We start from the raw sequence: 20,207 nt of genomic DNA on the forward strand, positions 1-20,207 counted from the left end.
TTTAACCATTGTACTGTGTTCTCGGAAAAACCGAGGCAACTTAGTTTACTAAGCAGGGTGTTGTGGTCAACTGTATTAAAAGCTTTGGACACGTCAAGAAAAAGACAGGCACAGTACTGCTTATTATCAAGGCTATTGTAAATTTGATTCAAAGAGCCTAATGCAGCAGATGTGGTGCTGTATTTTTTCCGGAACCCAGATTGTTTTAGATGTAGTAGATTGTTGGTGGACAGGAAACTGCTAATTTGGTAGTTCAATAATTTTTCAAAAATTTTCATCAATGGGGACAAAATTGAGATAGGTCGGTAGTTATTGGGATCATCTTTAGGGCCCCCTTCGTGAAGTGGACGGACGTAGGAATGTTTCCATTCTAGAGGAACTGATGCTTCTTTGATGGACAGGTTGAAAATATGGGCTATAGGTTTGTATATTAGGTGACCAACAGTTAGTAGAGCAAAGACGGGAAAACTATCTGCTCCGGTAGAGGGGGACCCTTTGAGGTAGGACAGTTGTTTCAGAACATTACTTTCGTGGATTGGTTGGAAACTAAATTCGTTTAATGTTTGGACAGGGGTGTAGGAATTTGCAGGAGCAGGGGTGACTCCCAATGCATTATCAAAAAGATTACCAGCTTCAGAAAAATGAAGGTTAAAATTGTCAACTATTTTTTTGGGATCTGAAAAATATTCCCCATTTCGGTGAAGCTCAACGGGCAGATTTTCTGTTTTGGATGCCTTTTCGACAGATTTGATTGTTTTCCAAAAAATCCTGGCATTTCCATGTGATTCCAGGAGAGTGGAGGAAAAATAGGCATTTTTTGCATACCGTATTTTTTGTTACGCATCTATTCCTTAAAACCCTGTATTCTAGCCAGTCATTTACCAAATTACTTTTCTGAGCACATGCCCAAGCCTTGTCCCTAGTTTTCATGAGCTTTGTAATCAAAGGATCATACCATGGTGGGCGGTTGCCTTTAGTTTTAAATCTAACCAACGGAGCATGTTTGTTAAGAATTTGGAGAAACGTGTACCTGAAAGTCTCCCAAGCCATAGTCAGGTTGGGGATATCACAGACCTTATCAATATCCGAGTGAAGCACATCATTTGTAAATGCCTGAGTGCTGAAGTGCCTCAAAGAGTGCGTCTCAACAATTTTAGGGGGGGCTTTGGGTCTGGCTGATAATCTCACACCAAAAATGAAGGAGTGATCACTAAGGTTATTACCCAGAACACCAGTCAGTGCGAAATTGTGAGGGGCATTTGTCAATAGGACGTCAAGCAGAGTTGACTGTCCCGGATTTTTTAGGTTGGGTCTTGTGGGGACATTTATTAATTGAAACAAGTTAAATTCATCTGTAAAATTTGTGGCCACGGCCGGCGGGTTTAGCCAATTTCAATTTAGATCACCCACTAAAATTATTTCACCTTTAGGGAGACCCCCAAAAAGCTCTCTCAGTGCCGATGCAGCTTCAACATCCTTCCCACAAGGCGGTCTATAGCAGCACACTACCAATATCTGTTGATTATTTGGGAGAGTTATTCTGAGAGCCAGACCTTCAAAGCAATATTTTTTAAACAAGGAGTGAGCTGGCAAACATGCAATAGTGTTACGAACATAGATAGCAATTCCACCTCCTTTAGATCCTCGGTCAAGCCGAAAAAGGTTGTAGTTTTCAATCGTAATCTGCAAGTCATTGACGGCAGGGGTGAGAAATGTTTCTGTTAGGCAAAAAATGTCCGGATCAAGATTTGCCACTTCTAGTTTTAGTTGACTTAATTTAATCACAAGCCCTCTGATGTTGACATGTAGAACACCAACACCTTTCCTGCCAGAAAAATCTACAGAATTATACGGGCTCTTTTCATTTGGGCCAGGATGAAGCTCAATACCACCCAGGAATAAGAAAAGTAGAATTAACAGTTTGCATAACTATTTTCTGTGAAAGGATGAAGAGCGGCGAACCTTGGACGAATAGCAGCAGCTCGCAGATGGTGTTATTTTTAAGAGCAGAATGAAGTTTGGAAGGAGTGCTGGTGAAGTAATGGGACAAAGATAGGGTTTAAAAGGATACAATGATGGAGTGTAGAAGTGTTTATGAGCTGTTTCATTTGCAGGTGTAGTGGCAAATCGAGCAACAAGTATTGACGCAAAATAACGAGGGTAGCCGTTTGTAGAGTTGAGTGTGGCACTAGATATGGCCGGGAGGGACAGCAGTAGGACACACAGCAGGAGAATTGCCATCTCTAAAATATCCGGGGTATACACAGATTTACACACAAGTGGAATAGAAAAATATATATACTTGTAGGCCGCGCGTGAGAAAAACGTCTTGCCGCACTCGTCACACATGCACGGCTTCTCGCCCATGTGCTAGGGTTTAACAGCGCCCACCCCCCTCTCCCAGACAGCAGATTCTTGGCTGTTGTGGGCTCGGCTGAACCGCTTGCACCGCCTCCTTTCCCCGCCACAGGATGGTACTCGAGCTAGCCCTTCTTGAGCTCAGCCCACAACTGGAATGTCGTTTCTTGGCCTGCTCCACGTGAATGAGTTAGCTGCGGGTTTGCCACGGTGTGACACATCAGCTGAGCGTCAGCACGCTCCAGGTACCACTGTCAGCGGCAGGTGGGTAGGCCTCCCAGCAGGTGGGTAGGCCTCCCAGCAGGTGGGTAGGCCTCCCAGCGGCAGGTGGGTAGGCCTCCCAGCAGGTGGGTAGGCCTCTCCGGGGCACAGTGTGGTGAGCAGTGTGTGTGAACAGTGTGTGTGAACAGTGTGGTGAGCAGTGTGTGTGAACAGTGTGTGTGAACAGTGGTGAGCGTTTGTGGTGAGTGTGTGGTGTGGTGAGTGTGTGGTGAGTGTAGTGTGGTGTTTGTGAGTGTGGTGTGTGTGGTGTGTGTGTGGTGAGTGTGTGGTGAGCGTATGTGGTGAGTGTGTGGTGTGTGTTTGTGGTGTCTGTGGTGTGTGTTTGTGGTGAATGTGGTGTGTGTGTGGTGAGTGTGGGGTGTGTGGTGAGCGTGGTGAGTGTGGTGAGTGTGGTGAGCGTGTGTGTGGTGAGTGTGGTGAGTTTGGTGGTGGTGTGGGGTGTGGTAGTGGTGGTGTGGTGGTGGTGTGGGGTGTGGTAGTGGTGGTGTGGGGTGTGGTAGTGGTGGTGTGGGGTGTGGTGGTTTGGGGTGTGGTGGTGTGGGGTGTAGGGGAGGTGGTGTGGTGGTTTGGGGGAGGTGGTGTGGGGTGTAGGGGAGGTGGTGTGGTGTGGTGGTGTGGGGGAGGTGGTGTGGGGTGTAGGGGAGGTGGTGTGGTGTGGTAGTGGTGGTGTGGTGGTGGTGTGGGGTGTGGTGGTGTGGGATGTGGTGGTGGTGTGGTGGTGGTGGTGTGGTGGGGTGTGGTGGTGTGGTGGTGGTGGTGTGGGGTGTGGTGGTGGTGGTGTGGGGTGTGGTGGTGGTGGTGGTGTGGTGGGGTGTGGTGGTGTGGGGTGTGGTGGTGGTGGTGTGGGGTGTGGTAGTGGTGGTGGTGTGGTGGTGTGGGGTGTGGTGGTGGTGGTGTGGGGTGTGGTGGTGGTCGTGTGGGGTATGGTGGTGGTGGTGTGGTGGTGGTGTGGGGTGTGGTAGTGGTGGTGTGGGGTGTGGTGGTGTGGGGTGTGGTGGTGGTGGTGTAGGGGAGGTGGTGGTGGTGGTGGTGTGGGGCGTGGTGGTGTGGGGTGTGGTGGTGTGGGGTGTGGTAGTGGTGTGGGGTGTGGTGGTGGTGGTGTGGGGTGTGGTGGTGGTGGTGTGGTGGTGGTGGTGTGGAGTGTATGGGTGGTGGTGTTCTTTGTGTTTGAGCAGGGAATGTTTTCTCGTGTGGTAGTGGTGGTGTGGTGGTGGTGTGGGGTGTGGTGGTGTGGGATGTGGTGGTGGTGTGGTGGTGGTGTGGTGGGGTGTGGTGGTGTGGTGGTGGTGGTGTGGGGTGTGGTGGTGGTGGTGGTGGTGTGGTGGGGTGTGGTGGTGTGGGGTGTGGTGGTGGTGGTGTGGGGTGTGGTAGTGGTGGTGGTGTGGGGTGTGGTGGTGGTGGTGTGGGGTGTGGTGGTGGTCGTGTGGGGTATGGTGGTGGTGGTGTGGTGGTGGTGTGGGGTGTGGTAGTGGTGGTGTGGGGTGTGGTGGTGTGGGGTGTGGTGGTGGTGGTGTAGGGGAGGTGGTGGTGGTGGTGGTGTGGGGCGTGGTGGTGTGGGGTGTGGTGGTGGTGGTGGTGTGGGGTGTGGTAGTGGTGTGGGGTGTGGTGGTGGTGGTGTGGGGTGTGGTGGTGGTGGTGTGGTGGTGTGGAGTGTATGGGTGGTGGTGTTCTTTGTGTTTGAGCGGGGAATGTTTTCTCGTGCCAGGACGTACTTCTGTGGACCGCCGTTCGCTTCGTTGGGATTTCGATTTTACGATTCTGGTGGTTTGGTTGTGGTGGTGGTGAGTTTGAATGGTTTTAAGATCGCTAACTTGGTTGAACACAGGCACATAGTGTAGAATTGTTGTTAGATTGTTGAATGTGTGTAAAGTGTGTTTTGGTGTTACCTCAGGATATTCATAATGAATGGTCATTCAGTCCATGCTTATTTAATCCATTTAAAATGCAGTTAGACTGCAGTAGTTACGTTGCATCATGGATATGTTGGTTAATATCTGATGCGGAAAGTGACTGATGGATACAGCAGACTCAGCCAAATTTGTGGATTCTTTAATTCTCAGATTTTGACGTGAATTAACAACTCGTGGATTTTCGCCTCCTCGGCCAAAATGTGTAAATCTAACAACAGTGAAACCAACATTGGCGTTCTTGAAAATCGTAATGGTAATGAAATTTAATAATAATAGAATACGACGTTTCAATTGCAACACAAACAACCATCATCAGGTACAAATGAATGAGAACAAACATAGTAAACTTGGAAATATAATGCAATATAACACAGAGTCGGCCAACAAAACAATCAACGCCCCACCTGGTTGATTACGTTCTTCCAAAGATTGATAAATTTGAGAGAGACAAAACATAGACACGTGGACACACAAGCAGAGAGAGAGACAACACAGAAACACACAGAGAGAGACACACAACATAGACACACAGAGAGAGACAATACAGAGACACAGAGAGAGACACACAACATAGACACACAGACAGGCACACAAGCAGAGAGAGACAACACAGAGACACAGAGAGAGACACACAACATAGACACACAGACAGGCACACAAGCAGAGAGACTCACACAGAGACACACAGAGACACACAACATAGACACACAGACAGACACAAGCAGAGAGAGACAACACAGAGACACACAACATAGACACACAGACAGACACACAGGCAGAGAGAGACTCACACAGAGACACACAGAGAGAGACACACAACATAGACACACAGACACACAGAGAGAGACTCACACAGAGACACACATAGAGTGACACAACATAGATACACAGACAGACACACAAGCAGAGAGAGACAACACAGAGACACACAGAGAGAGACACACAACATAGACACACAGATACACAAGCAGAGAGAGACAACACAGAGACACAGAGAGTGACACACACAACATAGACACACAAGCAGAGAGAGACAACACAGACACACAAGCACAGAGAGAGAGACTCACACAGAGACAAACAGAGAGAGACACACAACATAGACACACAGACAGACGCACAAGCAGAGAGAGACTCACACAGAGACACAGAGAGAGACAGACAACATAGACACACAGACAGACGCACAAGCAGAGAGAGACTCACACAGAGACACAGAGAGTGACAGACAACATAGACACACAGACAGACACACAAGCAGAGAGAGAGACTCACACAGAGACAAACAGAGAGACACACAACATAGACACACAGACAGACACACAAGCAGAGAGACTCATACAGAGACAAACAGAGAGAGACACACAACATAGACACACAGACAGACACACAAGCAGAGAGAGACAACACAGAGACACACAACATAGACACACAGACAGACACACAGGCAGAGAGAGACAACACAGACACACAGAGAGAGACACGCAACATAGACACATAGACAGACACACAAGCAGAGAGAGATTCACACAGAGACAAACAGAGTGAGACACACACAACATAGACACACAGACAGACACACAAGCAGAGAGAGACAACACAGAGACACACAGAGAGAGACACACAACATAGACACACAGACACACAAGCAGAGAGAGACAACACAGACACACAAGCAGAGAGAGACTCACACAGAGACACACAGAGAGTGACACACAACATAGACACACAGACAGACACAGAGAGAGAGAGACTCACACAGAGACAGAGAGAGAGACAACCAAGAGCTTTAATAGCTCTTTAAACCCCTCCCACCGCTCCCGCAGTCTAAACACAACAAGACTCCCAAGGCCTCTGGTGACATCAAAAATTATTTAATAACGAGACGAACAAACTAGCTACAGAGCGAAGCCTCGGGCCTACGCGTTGGGCCTTGCGTGGCCCATTAATGGGTGCTCGACTCGAATGTGCGGACGTTTCACTGACTGAACGCAACATTGAAAGCAGCATTGAGAATCTTCACTTGAAGCTTTCGTGGCAACTGCAGGGATCCACGCTCTCAAAGTCATCACGTGGTAGGTGTATAAAATACATCACCACGTTTCCATCGCGACACAAGCAACCGTCATCAGGCGGAACAGGTACAGTTCAACTGATGGGGGGTCGCTTGTGTTGCGACAGAAACGTCGTGATTTATTTTATTTTGTCCCCACGTCACTTGACCGAAAGAACCTTGAAGAATGTTCTTGGTTCTTTCTACACGTGAATATGTGTAAGCTGTTACACATATACACGTGTAAGCTGTTACACGTGTAACAGCTTACACGTGTATATGTGTAAGCTGTTACACATGTATATGTGTAAGCTGTTACACATGTATATGTGTAAGCTGTTACACATGCATATGTGTAAGCTGTTACACGTGTAACAGCTTACACGTGTATATGTGCATCTACATTCACTTCGTCACTTCACAAGACTGACACCGTACACCTTAAAATCAACGCACTCTTATTAACGCTTTCCCATGCCACCCATTGCATTGTCCCACAGAGTTAGAAATGTAATAACTCGCACATGTAAGTACGCCTTAAAATCACCGCAATCTTTGACCCTTCCACCCGTTGCAATAAGCGCTCCACAGAGTTCTAAATGTAATAGCTCCCAAATGTAGAAACTGTTAACGCGTGTAAACTTTGCGTACCATCCGGTTAAAGCAAAGATTACAGAACAGTCTTAAAACTTCACTTCCTTCACTTTCCAAGTCTGACATCGTACGCCTTCAAAACCACCACACTGATCATTATTAATTAACCCTTTCACATTCCGGAAACCCCCCAAAAAAAAGGCTGCTCTATGGGTGGAGGCCGGTGGCCAAGTGAAATTGCCCTCCCCGTGCCTCCCTGCGCGAAAAAACGAACGCCGAACGCTCGCCAGCGACCGGCTTATGCCTCGGCACGGGAGAGGGGAGGGGTTAATCAACGAACTCGCCCCGACGGTCGCAGCCACGGGCGGTCGGGATCCCCGGCGGTCGTTTCTCTCTCCTCCTCCTTCGCCCGGCCGTTCGCCTAAACCACGAAGGCCCGGAGCGACGTCTTCACGGCGACACGGCACACGGGACACCGGCTCAGGGAGAGGGCGCAGTGGCCGCACGTGGCCACGTGTCCGCACGGCACGAACATCGTGGACACCTCGCGCTCCATGCACACCTTGCAGGACAGCCGCTCTTCCAGCTTGTCCAGAAGCTCCTCAGTCGATGGCGCTGCTGTGGACAAAAGCGCGCGCAGACGCACGCGGAGACGCACGCGGAGACACACGCGGAGACACACAGAGACACACAGACACACGTGCAGACACACAGAGACACACAGAGACACACAGAGACACACAGAGACGCACGGAGACACACGCGCGCACGCACAGACGCAAGCGCACACACACACAGACGCACACACAGGCACACCAGCACACACTTTCAGCGGTTTCAAAAAGTGATGGTCGATCATCACCAGACTGCTTACATATGGGGCGCAAAGTTGGCGAGATGTTGACCACCTCGTCTGGTATACATGAGGTCGTGACTCTCACCTGTATCAGACTCTCACCTGTATCAGACCCTCACCTGTATCAGTCTCTCACCTGTATCAGTCTCTCACCTGGTTCAGTCTCTCACCTGTATCAGACCCTCACCTGTATCAGACTCTCACCTGTATCAGACCCTCACCTGTATCAGACCCTCACCTGTATCAGACCCTCACCTGTATCACCCTCACCTGTATCAGACCCTCACCTGTATCAGTCTCTCACCTGTATCAGACCCTCACCTGTAACAGACCCTCACCTGTATCAGGTGAGGGTCTGATACAGTGCGCAGGGATCCGTCGTCTTACCGTGCTCAATCTCCGCGGTTGTACTCTGCGGCGTCTGTCCCGGTAGCGGAGCCTTTGAACCGACAAATAAAGATGAACATCGTCGCGTGTAAGAATGATCGCCGGTGTCACGCAGAAGAACCGACAAAAATGGATAAGTTACGCAAGCGACGACCGCTCGCGTTGAAAACGATCGCGACTTTTTGCACCGTTACTCTGCGCTCGATTTGCAATCGGCGTGTCGGCAAACCAAACGGAACGACAAGAGCCGGCTCTCGATTGTCGCCGCTAACGACGGGGGGCAGGGCAGCTGCAGACGGCTCAAAATCGCGCAGCATCCAAAAAGATAAAATAAAAAAAATTTCCGTGGATCTCTACGCCAAAAACACCGATTATCCCCATAGTTATATATATAGTTATAGAGTACATTCAATCTGGCTGTCGCCTGATGAAGCTCGTTGTTGTTGTAATTACTGGTGAAACGTCGTACTCAGATTCTAAATGTTGTGGCTTGGCTCTCCAACACACCGGTGTGAGCTGTACTAGTATTATACACTATACACTACTATACTATTATACACTACTATACTATACACTACACTATACACTACACTATACACTACTACACTATACACTACTATACACTATACACTACTACACTATTATACACTACTATACTATACACTACTATACTATACTATACACTACTATACACTACTACACTATGCATTATTACACTATACACTACTACACTATTATACACTATACACTACTATACTATACACAACTATACTATACACTACACTACTATACACTACTACACTATGCACTACTACACTATACACTACTATACTATACACACTACTATATTTACAATAAGCATATTGGTAATAAAACCACATTATTTTTGTATTTTTACCCCTGAATGATGAACAACATTTCAAGCTGCCTGCGAAGTTTAAGTTTGAGTCTATTTGTGTTCAAGACCGCTGATAAACTCCATCAAGAGACGAGGCTGGTCTCGTCTGTTCAACGACCGGAGTTGACCAAGGTCAACGTTAAAAAACTAAACAAAAAATCGTACGTGCGGCGTGTTCGCACGCCGGCGTTAAACTCGATTCTCCTGCGAAACCAAAAGTTGGCGAGAAAATGTTTTGTTACCGGCGGCCGCGTCGACCCGCGGACGAAAGCTTCCCCCTTCTGTCGTCCAACAAACACGCAGCTGTTCAGCAAACGACGCGGGAAGAGAGGCGGGGGGAGGGGGGTCATTATTTTACGCCGGCTGGGTACAATGTGGTGGATGTATTGGGGAGCATGTCACCATTATTATTATTTATATTATGATCTTATAGTGAGATGGTTGTATTGGGGAACACATTATATCTATTATTTTATCGCGTTTATTATGATTTTGTTATTATCTTATAATGCGATGGATGTGTTGGGGAACACATAATTATTTAATATTTACAGTGAGGGAAAAAAGTATTTGATCCCCTGCTGATTTTGTACATTTGCCCACTGACAAAGAAATTATCAGTCTATAATTTTAATGGTAGGTTTATTTGAACAGTGAGAGACAGAATAACAACAACAAATCCAGAAAAACGCATGTCAAAAATGTTATGAATTGATTTGCATTTTAATGAGGGAAATAAGTATTTGACCCCTCTGCAAAACATGACTTAGTACTTGGTGGCAAAACGCTTGTTGGCAATCACAGAGGTCAGACGTTTCTTGTAGTTGGCCACCAGGTTTGCACACATCTCAGGAGGGATTTTGTCCCACTCCTCTTTGCAGATCTTCTCCAAGTCATTAAGGTTTCGAGGATGACGTTTGGCAACTCGAACCTTCAGCTCCCTCCACAGATTTTCCATGGGATTAAGGTCTGGAGACTGGCTAGGCCGCTCCAGGTCCTTAATGTGCTTCTTCTTGAGCCACTCCTTTGTTGCCTTGACCGTGTGTTTTGGGTCATTGTCATGCTGGAATACCCATCCACGACCCATTTTCAATGCCCTGGCTGAGGGAAGGAGGTTCTCACCCAAGATTTGACGGTACATGGCCCCGTCCATCGTCCGTTTGATGCGGTGAAGTTGTCCTGTCCCCTTAGCAGAAAAACACCCCCAAAGCATAATGTTTCCACCTCCATGTTTGACGGTGGGGATGGTGTTCTTGGGGTCATAGGCAGCATTCCTCCTCCTCCAAACACGGCGAGTTGAGTTGATGCCAAAGAGCTCCATTTTGGTCTCATCTGACCACAACACTTTCACCAAGTTGTCCTCTGAATCATTCAGATGTTCATTGGCAAACTTCAGACGGGCATGTATATGTGCTTTCTTGAGCAGGGGGACCTTGTGGGCACTGCAGGATTTCAGTCCTTCACGAGGTAGTGTGTTACCAATTGTTTTCTTGGTGACTATGGTCCCAGCTGCCTTGAGATCATTGACAAGATCCTCCCGTGTAGTTCTGGGCTGATTCCTCACCGTTCTCATGATCATTGCAACTCCACGAGGTGAGATCTTGCATGGAGACCCATGCCGAGGGAGATTGACAGTTTTTTTGTGTTTCTTCCATTTGCGAATAATCGCACCAACTGTTGTCACCTTCTGACCAAGCTGCTTTGCAATGGTCTTGTAGCCCATTACAGCCTTGTGTAGGTCTACAATCTTGTCCCTGACATCCTTGGAGAGCTCTTTGGTCTTGGCCATGGTGGAGAGTTTGGAATTTGATTGATTGCTTCTGTGCACAGGTGTATTTTATAGGTAACGAGCTGAGATTAGGAGCACACTCTTAAAGAGTGTGCTCCTAATCTCAGCTCCTAATCTCAGCTTGTTACCTGTATAAAAGACACCTGGGAGCCAGAAAACTTTCTGATTGAGAGGGGGTCAAATACTTTTTTCCCTCATTAAAATGCAAATCAATTTATAACATTTTTGACATGCGTTTTTCTGGATTTTGTTGTTGTTATTCTGTCTCTCACTGTTCAAATAAACCTACCATTAAAATTATAGACTGATAATTTCTTTGTCAGTGGGCAAACGTACAAAATCAGCAGGGGATCAAATACTTTTTTCCCTTACTGTATATATATAAATTTCACGGGCGCAGCAGGTGCCAAACGCCTCACCTGGGAAACCACTTTGCGTGCTCATGCCAAGCGCTGTCTCCCAGCGCCCACTCTTGTAGATGACCGTCGCAGCTGAAGCACTTCACAAGATCTCCGTAACCTACTCAAAATAGAAAACACGTTACAGGGACCTCTCCCCTACTTATCGACACTGTCGACTTTTCAGAGATAAACAAACCCATCCAGTTGCCCGTTCGGACCGAGAGTCCTAAGTTCAACCGCCTCACAATAGTTGGAGGTGGTGGCATCAACATCTGCAGAACGTGAAAAACCAGTGGCATTTACATCTACAGAACGTGAAGAACCAGTGGCATTTACAGCTACAGAATGTGAAGAACCCAGTGGCATCAACATCTGCAGAACGTGAAGAACCAGCATCATCTACATCTACAGAATGTGAAGAACCAGTTGTATCTACATCTACAGAATACGAAAAACCAGTGGCATCTACATCTACAGAACGTGAAGAACCAGCGTCATCTACATCTACAGAACGTGAAAAACCAGTGGCATCTACATCTACAGAACGTGACGAACCAGTGGCATCTACATCTACAGAACGTGACGAACCAGTGGCATCTACATCTACAGAACGTGAAGAACCAGTGGCATCTACATCTACAGAACGTGACGAACCAGTGGCATCTAAATCTTCAGGAGATTATACAACTTGTAAAGGCATTCCCCGTGTTTCGTGTACACACTCTACAACACGTTTGGAACCGACAGGACTTCGCACTCCTATCGTGTTTTTGTAAACCGTTCGTTGCCGTGACGTTCTTACCCCCCGTGCCCGGACTGGACATCATGCGAAAAAGAGCTTCACAGCTCAATGGATTCCTCCAGTATAGATAAATATTCTGATTCTGACCTCCCTCAGGTGTTTGACCAAAACTATTAACCAACATTGATACTATTTTATGATACCAGGTGTTAGGACCATTGAGTTGCTATTTAGCTCTTTTTCAGAGGTGACCACCTGGCTATCACAAACGATAGCTCAACGAAGTGGCTTATCGCATGAGAATTTAAATGCAGCCAAATACTCTAAACGCGTGTTTCTAAATGTGCAAGGAAAAAACCGGAGGACCGGCAGAAAAAATCCACGCGACCACGGGGAGAGAGGCACGAAAATTCCAAATACACATCAGGCGTCAGGATGGAACCCACCACCTCCTGCCTTCCAGGCGAGGTAGCCAACATCTCCGAGCCACCGTGGCGCTTGCCCCCAAAGAGCCGCCCCTCCCCCCACAAAACGGGGACGACTACAGCGCCGGGGAAGGCCGGCCTCCACCCACTTCTACGCAGCGGCAGCAGCAGCACAAACCGTACCGGAATAGTAGAAGCCTGCGTAGGCCAGTTCAGGCGGGGACACATTGGCGGTGTACGGCCAGCTCGCGAAAGATCTGAGTCGCGCCCCGAACGAACGCATCTCTGGACTCAGTCCGGAGTCGGCGCGATCCTGAGTGGCCGGCGGCAACGGGGCCTGCGGGGAAAAGGCGCCACCCAGGGACAAACGCAACGACGACAACGGTGACGACGATGACGACTGCGACGGCAGCGTCGACGGCGACGACGGTGACGCAGTGAGCTCATCGAATTGTCCCCGCCCTTTGGAAAGGCTCCCCAGGAAGCCGTGAGGGCATTGGAATCGTTTTTTTTTAAACGACATCTTCGAAACAAAACCTTTTTAGACTGGCCTAAAAAGGTTAAGTCATTTACATGACTTAATACGATTACATCTCCATAACTAGCATAACTTATGCGCATAATTACATCAATTAACGTTATTTCGGATAATTACGCATTTTTCCAAATTTCATTTCATTTTTATTATTTTTATTAAAATTTTCAAGACCCGGCATATACAACAGGTGGGGGAATTTATAGAGAAGATAACATTACAGTAGAATCTTGATTTGAATTACAGTACACTCTGGATGATCCGCGCGCGGTTTGTTCGATTTGCAGATGAACCGCACACCTGAGATTTTGACGGAGATTAAGAACTCGTGGATATTCCCCTGAAGTCCACCTGAAGATGACCGTTTGAGTTATGGTCGAAACGTCGTGAGAATTTTTATTGTTTTATATATATTATTTTGTTGTTTCTCTTCAACGTGACTTTACCGAAAAAACTAAGAATATAATCTAAAAACAGTTTATACAACAATGGTTAATTCTTGGACATTTTTATTACAAGTCACGTGGCGCTTTAACCGAACAAATACGTTGCCCCGGTTAATCCGAAATCCACGTGACCGCCTCTACGGCACGGCAGCTGCAACGTCTTTACAACGGTGGGCAGAGTTTAATTGATTTTGTTGCCGTGGCTCTGCTGTCAAATGAGCGAGCCGACTCTTCAGCGCGGGGAGCGGGAAAGTCTCATCATTGAACATGGTTATAGGCACAAAGCATTGAAGAACTGAGACTCATCTACAAGGGCGCAGCGGTAGCCAGGAGATGTGAACGACCTCGCCTGGTATGCAGGAGGTCATGGGCTCGAAACCCGACCCTGACACCTGCTTCTGCCTATTTGGAGTTTCCGTCTCTCTCTCTCTCTGTTCCCCCCGTGGTCACCACGTGCGAGGGTATTCGGCAAATATAAATGTCCACGCAACGATGCTGAGCCCGCTTCGCTGAGCAACGTCGCTGCTTTGCGTGACGGAGAGGGTCGGCATCTGAAACAAATAGCTACGTCATCGCAGCGCTGAGTAGGGCCCTCGCCAGGTCAAGAATAACTGTGTTAGCACAGGGTGCTTACAAAGAAATGTTCACACTTGTTTTTGGACTATCGTTTTTTTAATATAACACGAATCTGACCGCGAATGCGCGTCAATGGATTCAACGAGCCAAAGGGTCTCCGCTCGTTCGCCATCGTCGTCTAAACACGCCTAGAATTATCTCCAATCGGTACCCAGAACCCCGAGGCACATCTCTTCGTGCCAATCGTTGCAAATTCTCAGGGGCACCCCGCACTAGTTTTAGGATAGACCCGGCCTCGCCCCCCCAAAACAAGCGTCAGGACGTCACCGGCGCCGTCGCTGGCGTCACCCACCGCGCGAGCGCAGGCGGGGAAGTGCCTGGCGTGCTCCCGAGCGGGGTCGTCCCCCTCCTCCCAGCGATGCATCATCCCGCCGCAGCGGAAGCAGGCCACCAGGTCGCTGAAGCCCATGCGGTAGAGTCCGGCCCGCGCCAAGTCCGCGGGCCGCACGGGGGACGACCGGGGCCACCCCTTGGAGAACGACAGCAGCCTGGCCGATTCGCTCTGCATCTTCGAGGCCGACGGTCGCGGGATCCGGTCGAAGCGGGGCATCGGGGGGGCGGAGCGTCTCGCCGCCGCCGACGCCCTGCGGGAGGCCCGAAAGTCTACGACGTTCGGCATCGACCCGGCGGAAAAATACGGGGCGATTTGGGGTGAAAAGAATGCTTTTGCGAGGGACGAGTCCGCCCGGGGGTCTCTTGTTAAAGATCGCTCAAGAAACGTCGAGGCCTTCTCCTCCTTTCAAGGCGTCGAAGAGATCCCGGGGCTCGTAGCTCGTAGCTCGACGGGTAGTTTAAAAACCGGCGATGGGAAATGGCACGACCCCTGTTGTCACCCTCGACGGCTCCTGAATGCGGGAACAAAAATGTTGGGGCGGCAAGCGTCATTAAAAACGGACATCTTTTAGTGATATTCTTAGCTCTTTCGGTAAAGTCACGTTGAAGGCAAACAATAAAATAATAAAATACATATAAAACAATAAAAATTCTCACGACGTTTCGACCATAACACAAACGGTCGTTATGTTATGGTCGAAACGTCGTGAGAATTTTTATTGTTTTGTATATATATTTTATTATTTTATTGTTTCCCTTCAACGTGACTTTGCCGAAAGAGCTAAGAATATGAATTACTGCAGTCACGAAAGCTTTAAATCAAAATAAAATATTTAAGTGACTTGAAATGTTTGGTTTAAACAATTCATCCATACACAAAGGCTTTTTGTGGGTTAGATCGCGTAAATATATTAATGTTAAACCCACCACCACCCGACACGGCCAACTGGTAAGGGTTGTCACGTAAACAGAACAATCTCTATTATGGATGATATTGGTCGCCAAAGCCTACGTGTTAAGAATTAAACAGTTCAGTCTGTCACTTCTGACAAACTCATGCACAGCAATAAAAGGGGGCACACACAGTCTGGATGGTCCTGTACCAAACGGAGTTTCGAGAGTTATCTGGTGTGAGAAAAACCAACACTACCCATAGACTCAGCACTGCACCATAGACTCAACACTACCCAAAGACTCAACACTAACCATAGACTCAACACTGCCCATAGACTCAATACTGCCCATAGACTCAACACTACCCATTGACTCAACACTACACCATAGACTCAGCACTGCACCATAGACTCAACACTGCACTATAGACTCAACACTGCACCATAGACTCAACACTACCCAAAGACCCAACACTACACCATAGACTCAACACTACCCATAGACTCAACACTGTACCATGGACTCAGCACTGCACCATAGACTCAACACTGCCCGATAGACTCAACACTACCCAAAGACTCAACACTGCCCATAGACTCAAAACTGCCCATAGACTCAACACTGCACCATAGACTCAACACTGCCCATAGACTCAGCACTGCACCATAGATTCAACACTGCATCATAGACTCAGCACTGTACCATAGACTCAACACTGCACCATAGACTCAACACTGCCCATAGACTCAACACTGCACCATAGACTCAACACTGCCCATAGACTCAACACTGCACCATAGACTCAACACTGCCCATAGACTCAACACTACACCATAGACTCAACACTGCACCATAGACTCAACACTACACCATAGACTCAACACTACACGATAGATTTCGATTTAAAGCTGTCGTGACTGCAGGGATTAATCTTCTTGGTTCTTTAGGTAAAATCACGTCGGTTCTCAACTAATTGTATTTTTACGGTGACCTCAGACCGCAGCTCTTTCGCTGGCACCGCCTCTTAACACCTCTCACAGCACGGTTAACGTTGTGGTTTGTAACGTGGAGTATAACAGCGCCTCGTGGCTGTTTCTCTCCCCCCCCTCCTCCGTCCCGAGGAGCGTGGATGGACTCGTCCGTGTGAACGGGGCCCGTCGCTGTCCGTGGTGCTGGAGGTGAGGGGAAGGATCCCACACACTCTGTGGTTCTATTCGGTAAAGTCACCACGTAGGTTAATTAAAATATAAAATAACAAAAATCACGACGTTTCGGCCACAGCACAGGCGGCCTTCATCAGGTGAAGGGACCCTGCTGTCATGATGAAGGCCGCTTGCGTTGTGGCCGAAACGTCGTGAGATTTTTGTTATTTTATTTTTGTTACCTACGTGACTTTACCGAATAGAACCAAAGAGTGTGGATCCTTACAGTCACGAAAGATTCAAATCTAGTAGAAGAATCCACCCATTGTTTCGCCATATGGCATTGTGATATATAACGACTTATTGTTGGTGGCTCTGCTGGTTTGAGAGTATATAGAGTTTATTGATAACATTGAGGTATAGTAATATGTTTTACCCTTTTAACTGGCACAAAAACTGACACCTTTATTCAAGGCATCATATTCTTAGTTTTTTCGGTAAAGTCACGTTGAAGGGAAAATATAATATATATTTTATTATTTTGTTGTTTCCCTTCAACGTGACTTTACCGAAAAAACTAAGAATATGAATTACTGCAGTCACGAAAGCTTTAAATCAAAATTCAAGGCATCATGTTTGTAATAACCACAACACATGATGCCTTGAATAAAGGTGTCAGTTTTTGTGCCAGTTAAAAGAGTAAAACCTATTACTATATCTTGTTACTGGTAAAGGAGGTCTCATAAAACATTGAGGTAGTTTATATTTTAGTTTTTTATTGGTTTACTATATGGCATTCATTATATAGCGTAGTGTATACCCAGTTGCTCTGTGTTAATAGCTCAGCTTATTGAAGAATATACTGAGTACATTCATTATATTGATGTAATTTATACTGCGATTTTATCACATCGGTTTACTGCACGATAGTTGGGTTAGTTGCAGCCCCTTTAGCGTCCACAGACTCAACAACTGCTGCACCTGCAAATCGTCTGCAAATTTACAGTTCATTTATTTGGTATAGCCCTGTGAGCCATTTGGCTCTTGAATCGGGTGCAACTGCAACAAACAAAAAACATGAACAAGAAAACATCTTAAAGTGATTATGTGACTGTGCAAACAGAAAATACAGGAAAAAATATCAAAATATTCCTGAAATAGCACCGTACACCAACGCTGCGTGCAAAAATCCCAGTGGGATGCAAGTCAAAATAACAACAACAACCACAAGACAACTAAGATTAAGACCATCAGTCAACTCCGTACTACAATAAACAAAAACATGGCCAAAACAAAAACAAACTTTTCGAAATCACCAAAATAAAAGCCATAAATCCAATGTAACAGTGATCATAGGGAGTGTGACCGAATTTTTTACAATTGTAGGGGTGCTATGGGGAATAAACACATGGCACGGGAAGGTGTGGTTCACCCACACCTTGGTGGCTACAACAACGTCCGCTAAGGCTCCAGTGGGTATAAAGTGCGGGGAGCCAGGGAGCTCGGGGCAGAGTGTGGGGCCCGAGGCTGAAGCAACCAGTGAAGAAAGAAGGCCAGCTAGGTGAGACCCTGGAACTCCTGTGACCGCTGCCCTTTTCAGGGCCGGCACAGCAAGCCAGTGGTGCGGCCCCAGAGCCCCAGAGTCAGAGTCCTTCTAAGGGCCGGTCTGGTCGGCGGGGTGCCGAGATCTGTGCCTAACCAGGGCCGGACCTGATAGCCTCCCTTAGAGCCCTACCAGGAGGAACTGGGAGCCTAGAGCTTAGGCTAGAGAGCCTGGGGTGTGTTCCTGAGTTATACGGGTGGAGGGGCCGCTACCCCTTCTAGTGTAACCCTTGTTAAGGTTTAAATAAATAGTGCTGCTTCTATTCTGCCGTCTCCGTGTCCTGGAACCCACTACAACTGGTGTCAGAAGTGGTCTTAAAATGGACACAAGGAGTACAAACCGATCACAGGAACCCCAGGAGGAGGACGGCTCGCCTGGAATTGCGCCAGAGGCCGCGGCCGACGATCCTGGGATGTCCCAGACGCCCCAACAGCAGCCGCCGCTGGAGGAGTGGCCGCCGATGGAGGACGGGTTGCAGGCGGCTCACTCTCGACTGGCTGAGCTGCTGTAGGCCGCGGCTTCCACGCTGGAGGAAATCAACCGCGCGGGGCTGCGGGCGCAAAGGCGGCAGAGAGACGAACGCCGTTCAACGGCCATTCCCGCCGAAACACAGCCACCAGATTTCGGATTTTCCGCCATGACAGTGTCCGCCACGGCGATTGGAGGATCGCAGCTCCACGTGGACGCTGTGGGCCAATCAGCGGTGGTGACGTCATCACCAACGGACGCCCGCTGTCAGGACCAATCGGCGGGCGCATCGTCATCACCTGCGCGACCGCCGATGGGTGTCCCCAGCCCCTCAAACACCGGTGGAGAGGCCGGAAATGGCGCGCGGCACCTCTCAGAGACGAAGCCATTGTTTCAACAACGCCTGCCGGTGTTGAAGGAGTTCGTTTCAGACGGCGGCGACTGGGGGGCCTTTCAACGCCGCTTTCTCGCTCATCAAGAGATAGCCGGCTGGACGGACAACGAGGCGTTGAGTGCGCTACCGGCCATGCTGGACGATGACGCCCTTGCTACGCTCATCACAGCTCCCAGATCAACGCGATCTACGCTACAGTCGGCGCTCCAGGTCCTCACCATAGTCTACGGGCCATCGTCGGACTGCCGCAAACTCTTCCACGAGCGGTGCAGGGGCCAGAAGGAGCCACCGCTGGCGTATCGCACGGCTCTCCTGGCCCCCGCAAAAGCGGCTTTCCCGCGGATGGACGGCGAAGGGGTGGACGCGATGGTGACGGAGAAGCTCCTGGCGTTGGCCCAGGAGCTACAGATCGTCATCGTCGCAGAGGACGACGCGGACATGTGCTCCTTGCGGGCAGCAAGACACATCCACGCGCACCTGATAGCGCAGCGTCGATCACCTCTCGTCCCCAAGGGCGCAGCTGCGGTGTGCGCTGGGACGCCGACCATCCCCCCCTCCGAGGAGGTCTTCGCGGCGGGTCGCCCGGTGGAGTGGAGATCCGGAGGGAGGCCGGCTCGGACCACACCGGATCGCCAGGAGCACCCCAAGGCGCTCATCACGTGCTACAACTGTGGCCGCAAGGGCCACGTGGCTGCGGAATGCCGGGCGCCTCGTCAACGACAGCCGGGGACGGTCGGACGGCGCTCCAACCTACAGGCCTCCGCATCGCAACCCGGCAAGTCGCGGCACCCCACATGCTCGGCCTGTGCACACACCTGTCCCCACCTCGCGCGTTTCGGTGTACGGGCCTCGGGGTACGCCCATTGGTTTGTTGGGTGGCGGCGGGGTCGAGAGGGTGCTCGGGCCGGGGCAGTGGACGGAATTGGCCCACCGCATTGTTGCTGCGTCGGCAGGCTCGTCCGTGGTCGCGGGTCGCATTGACGGGGTCGAGGTGCGTATCCTCGTCGATACGGGAGCTTCGGTGACCATTGTGTCAGACTTGATTTATAATATTCTTCCCG

General features: G+C 48.9%; 1 protein-coding gene across 2 annotated transcripts; it reads right to left on the reverse strand.

The window, feature by feature from the left end:
- Nucleotides 1-4,798: 4,798 nt before the first annotated feature.
- On the reverse strand, nucleotides 4,799-15,264 carry LOC116937874 (baculoviral IAP repeat-containing protein 7-B-like). 2 transcript variants are annotated; one of them, XM_076059802.1, is made up of 6 exons: nucleotides 14,605-15,264; nucleotides 12,879-13,032; nucleotides 11,547-11,646; nucleotides 9,581-9,641; nucleotides 8,441-8,492; nucleotides 4,799-7,812 (listed from the first exon to the last, which is right to left on the reverse strand). In XM_076059802.1, the coding sequence occupies exons 1-6, from the start codon at nucleotides 14,929-14,931 to the stop codon at nucleotides 7,619-7,621; spliced, it is 888 nt and encodes a 295-aa protein (XP_075915917.1). In that variant the 5' UTR covers nucleotides 14,932-15,264; the 3' UTR covers nucleotides 4,799-7,618. The 2 variants fall into 2 exon arrangements, with proteins under 2 accessions (XP_075915917.1, XP_075915916.1); XM_076059801.1 differs by having other exon boundaries at nucleotides 4,799-7,815.
- Between the last annotated feature and the right edge of the window lie 4,943 nt (nucleotides 15,265-20,207).

Source organism: Petromyzon marinus, unplaced genomic scaffold, assembly GCF_048934315.1.
Source record: "Petromyzon marinus isolate PM22_M1 ecotype Great Lakes invasive population unplaced genomic scaffold, UKy_Petmar_22M1.pri1.0 PM_G_Scaffold_131, whole genome shotgun sequence".
Taxonomy (NCBI): Eukaryota; Metazoa; Chordata; class Hyperoartia; order Petromyzontiformes; family Petromyzontidae; genus Petromyzon; species Petromyzon marinus.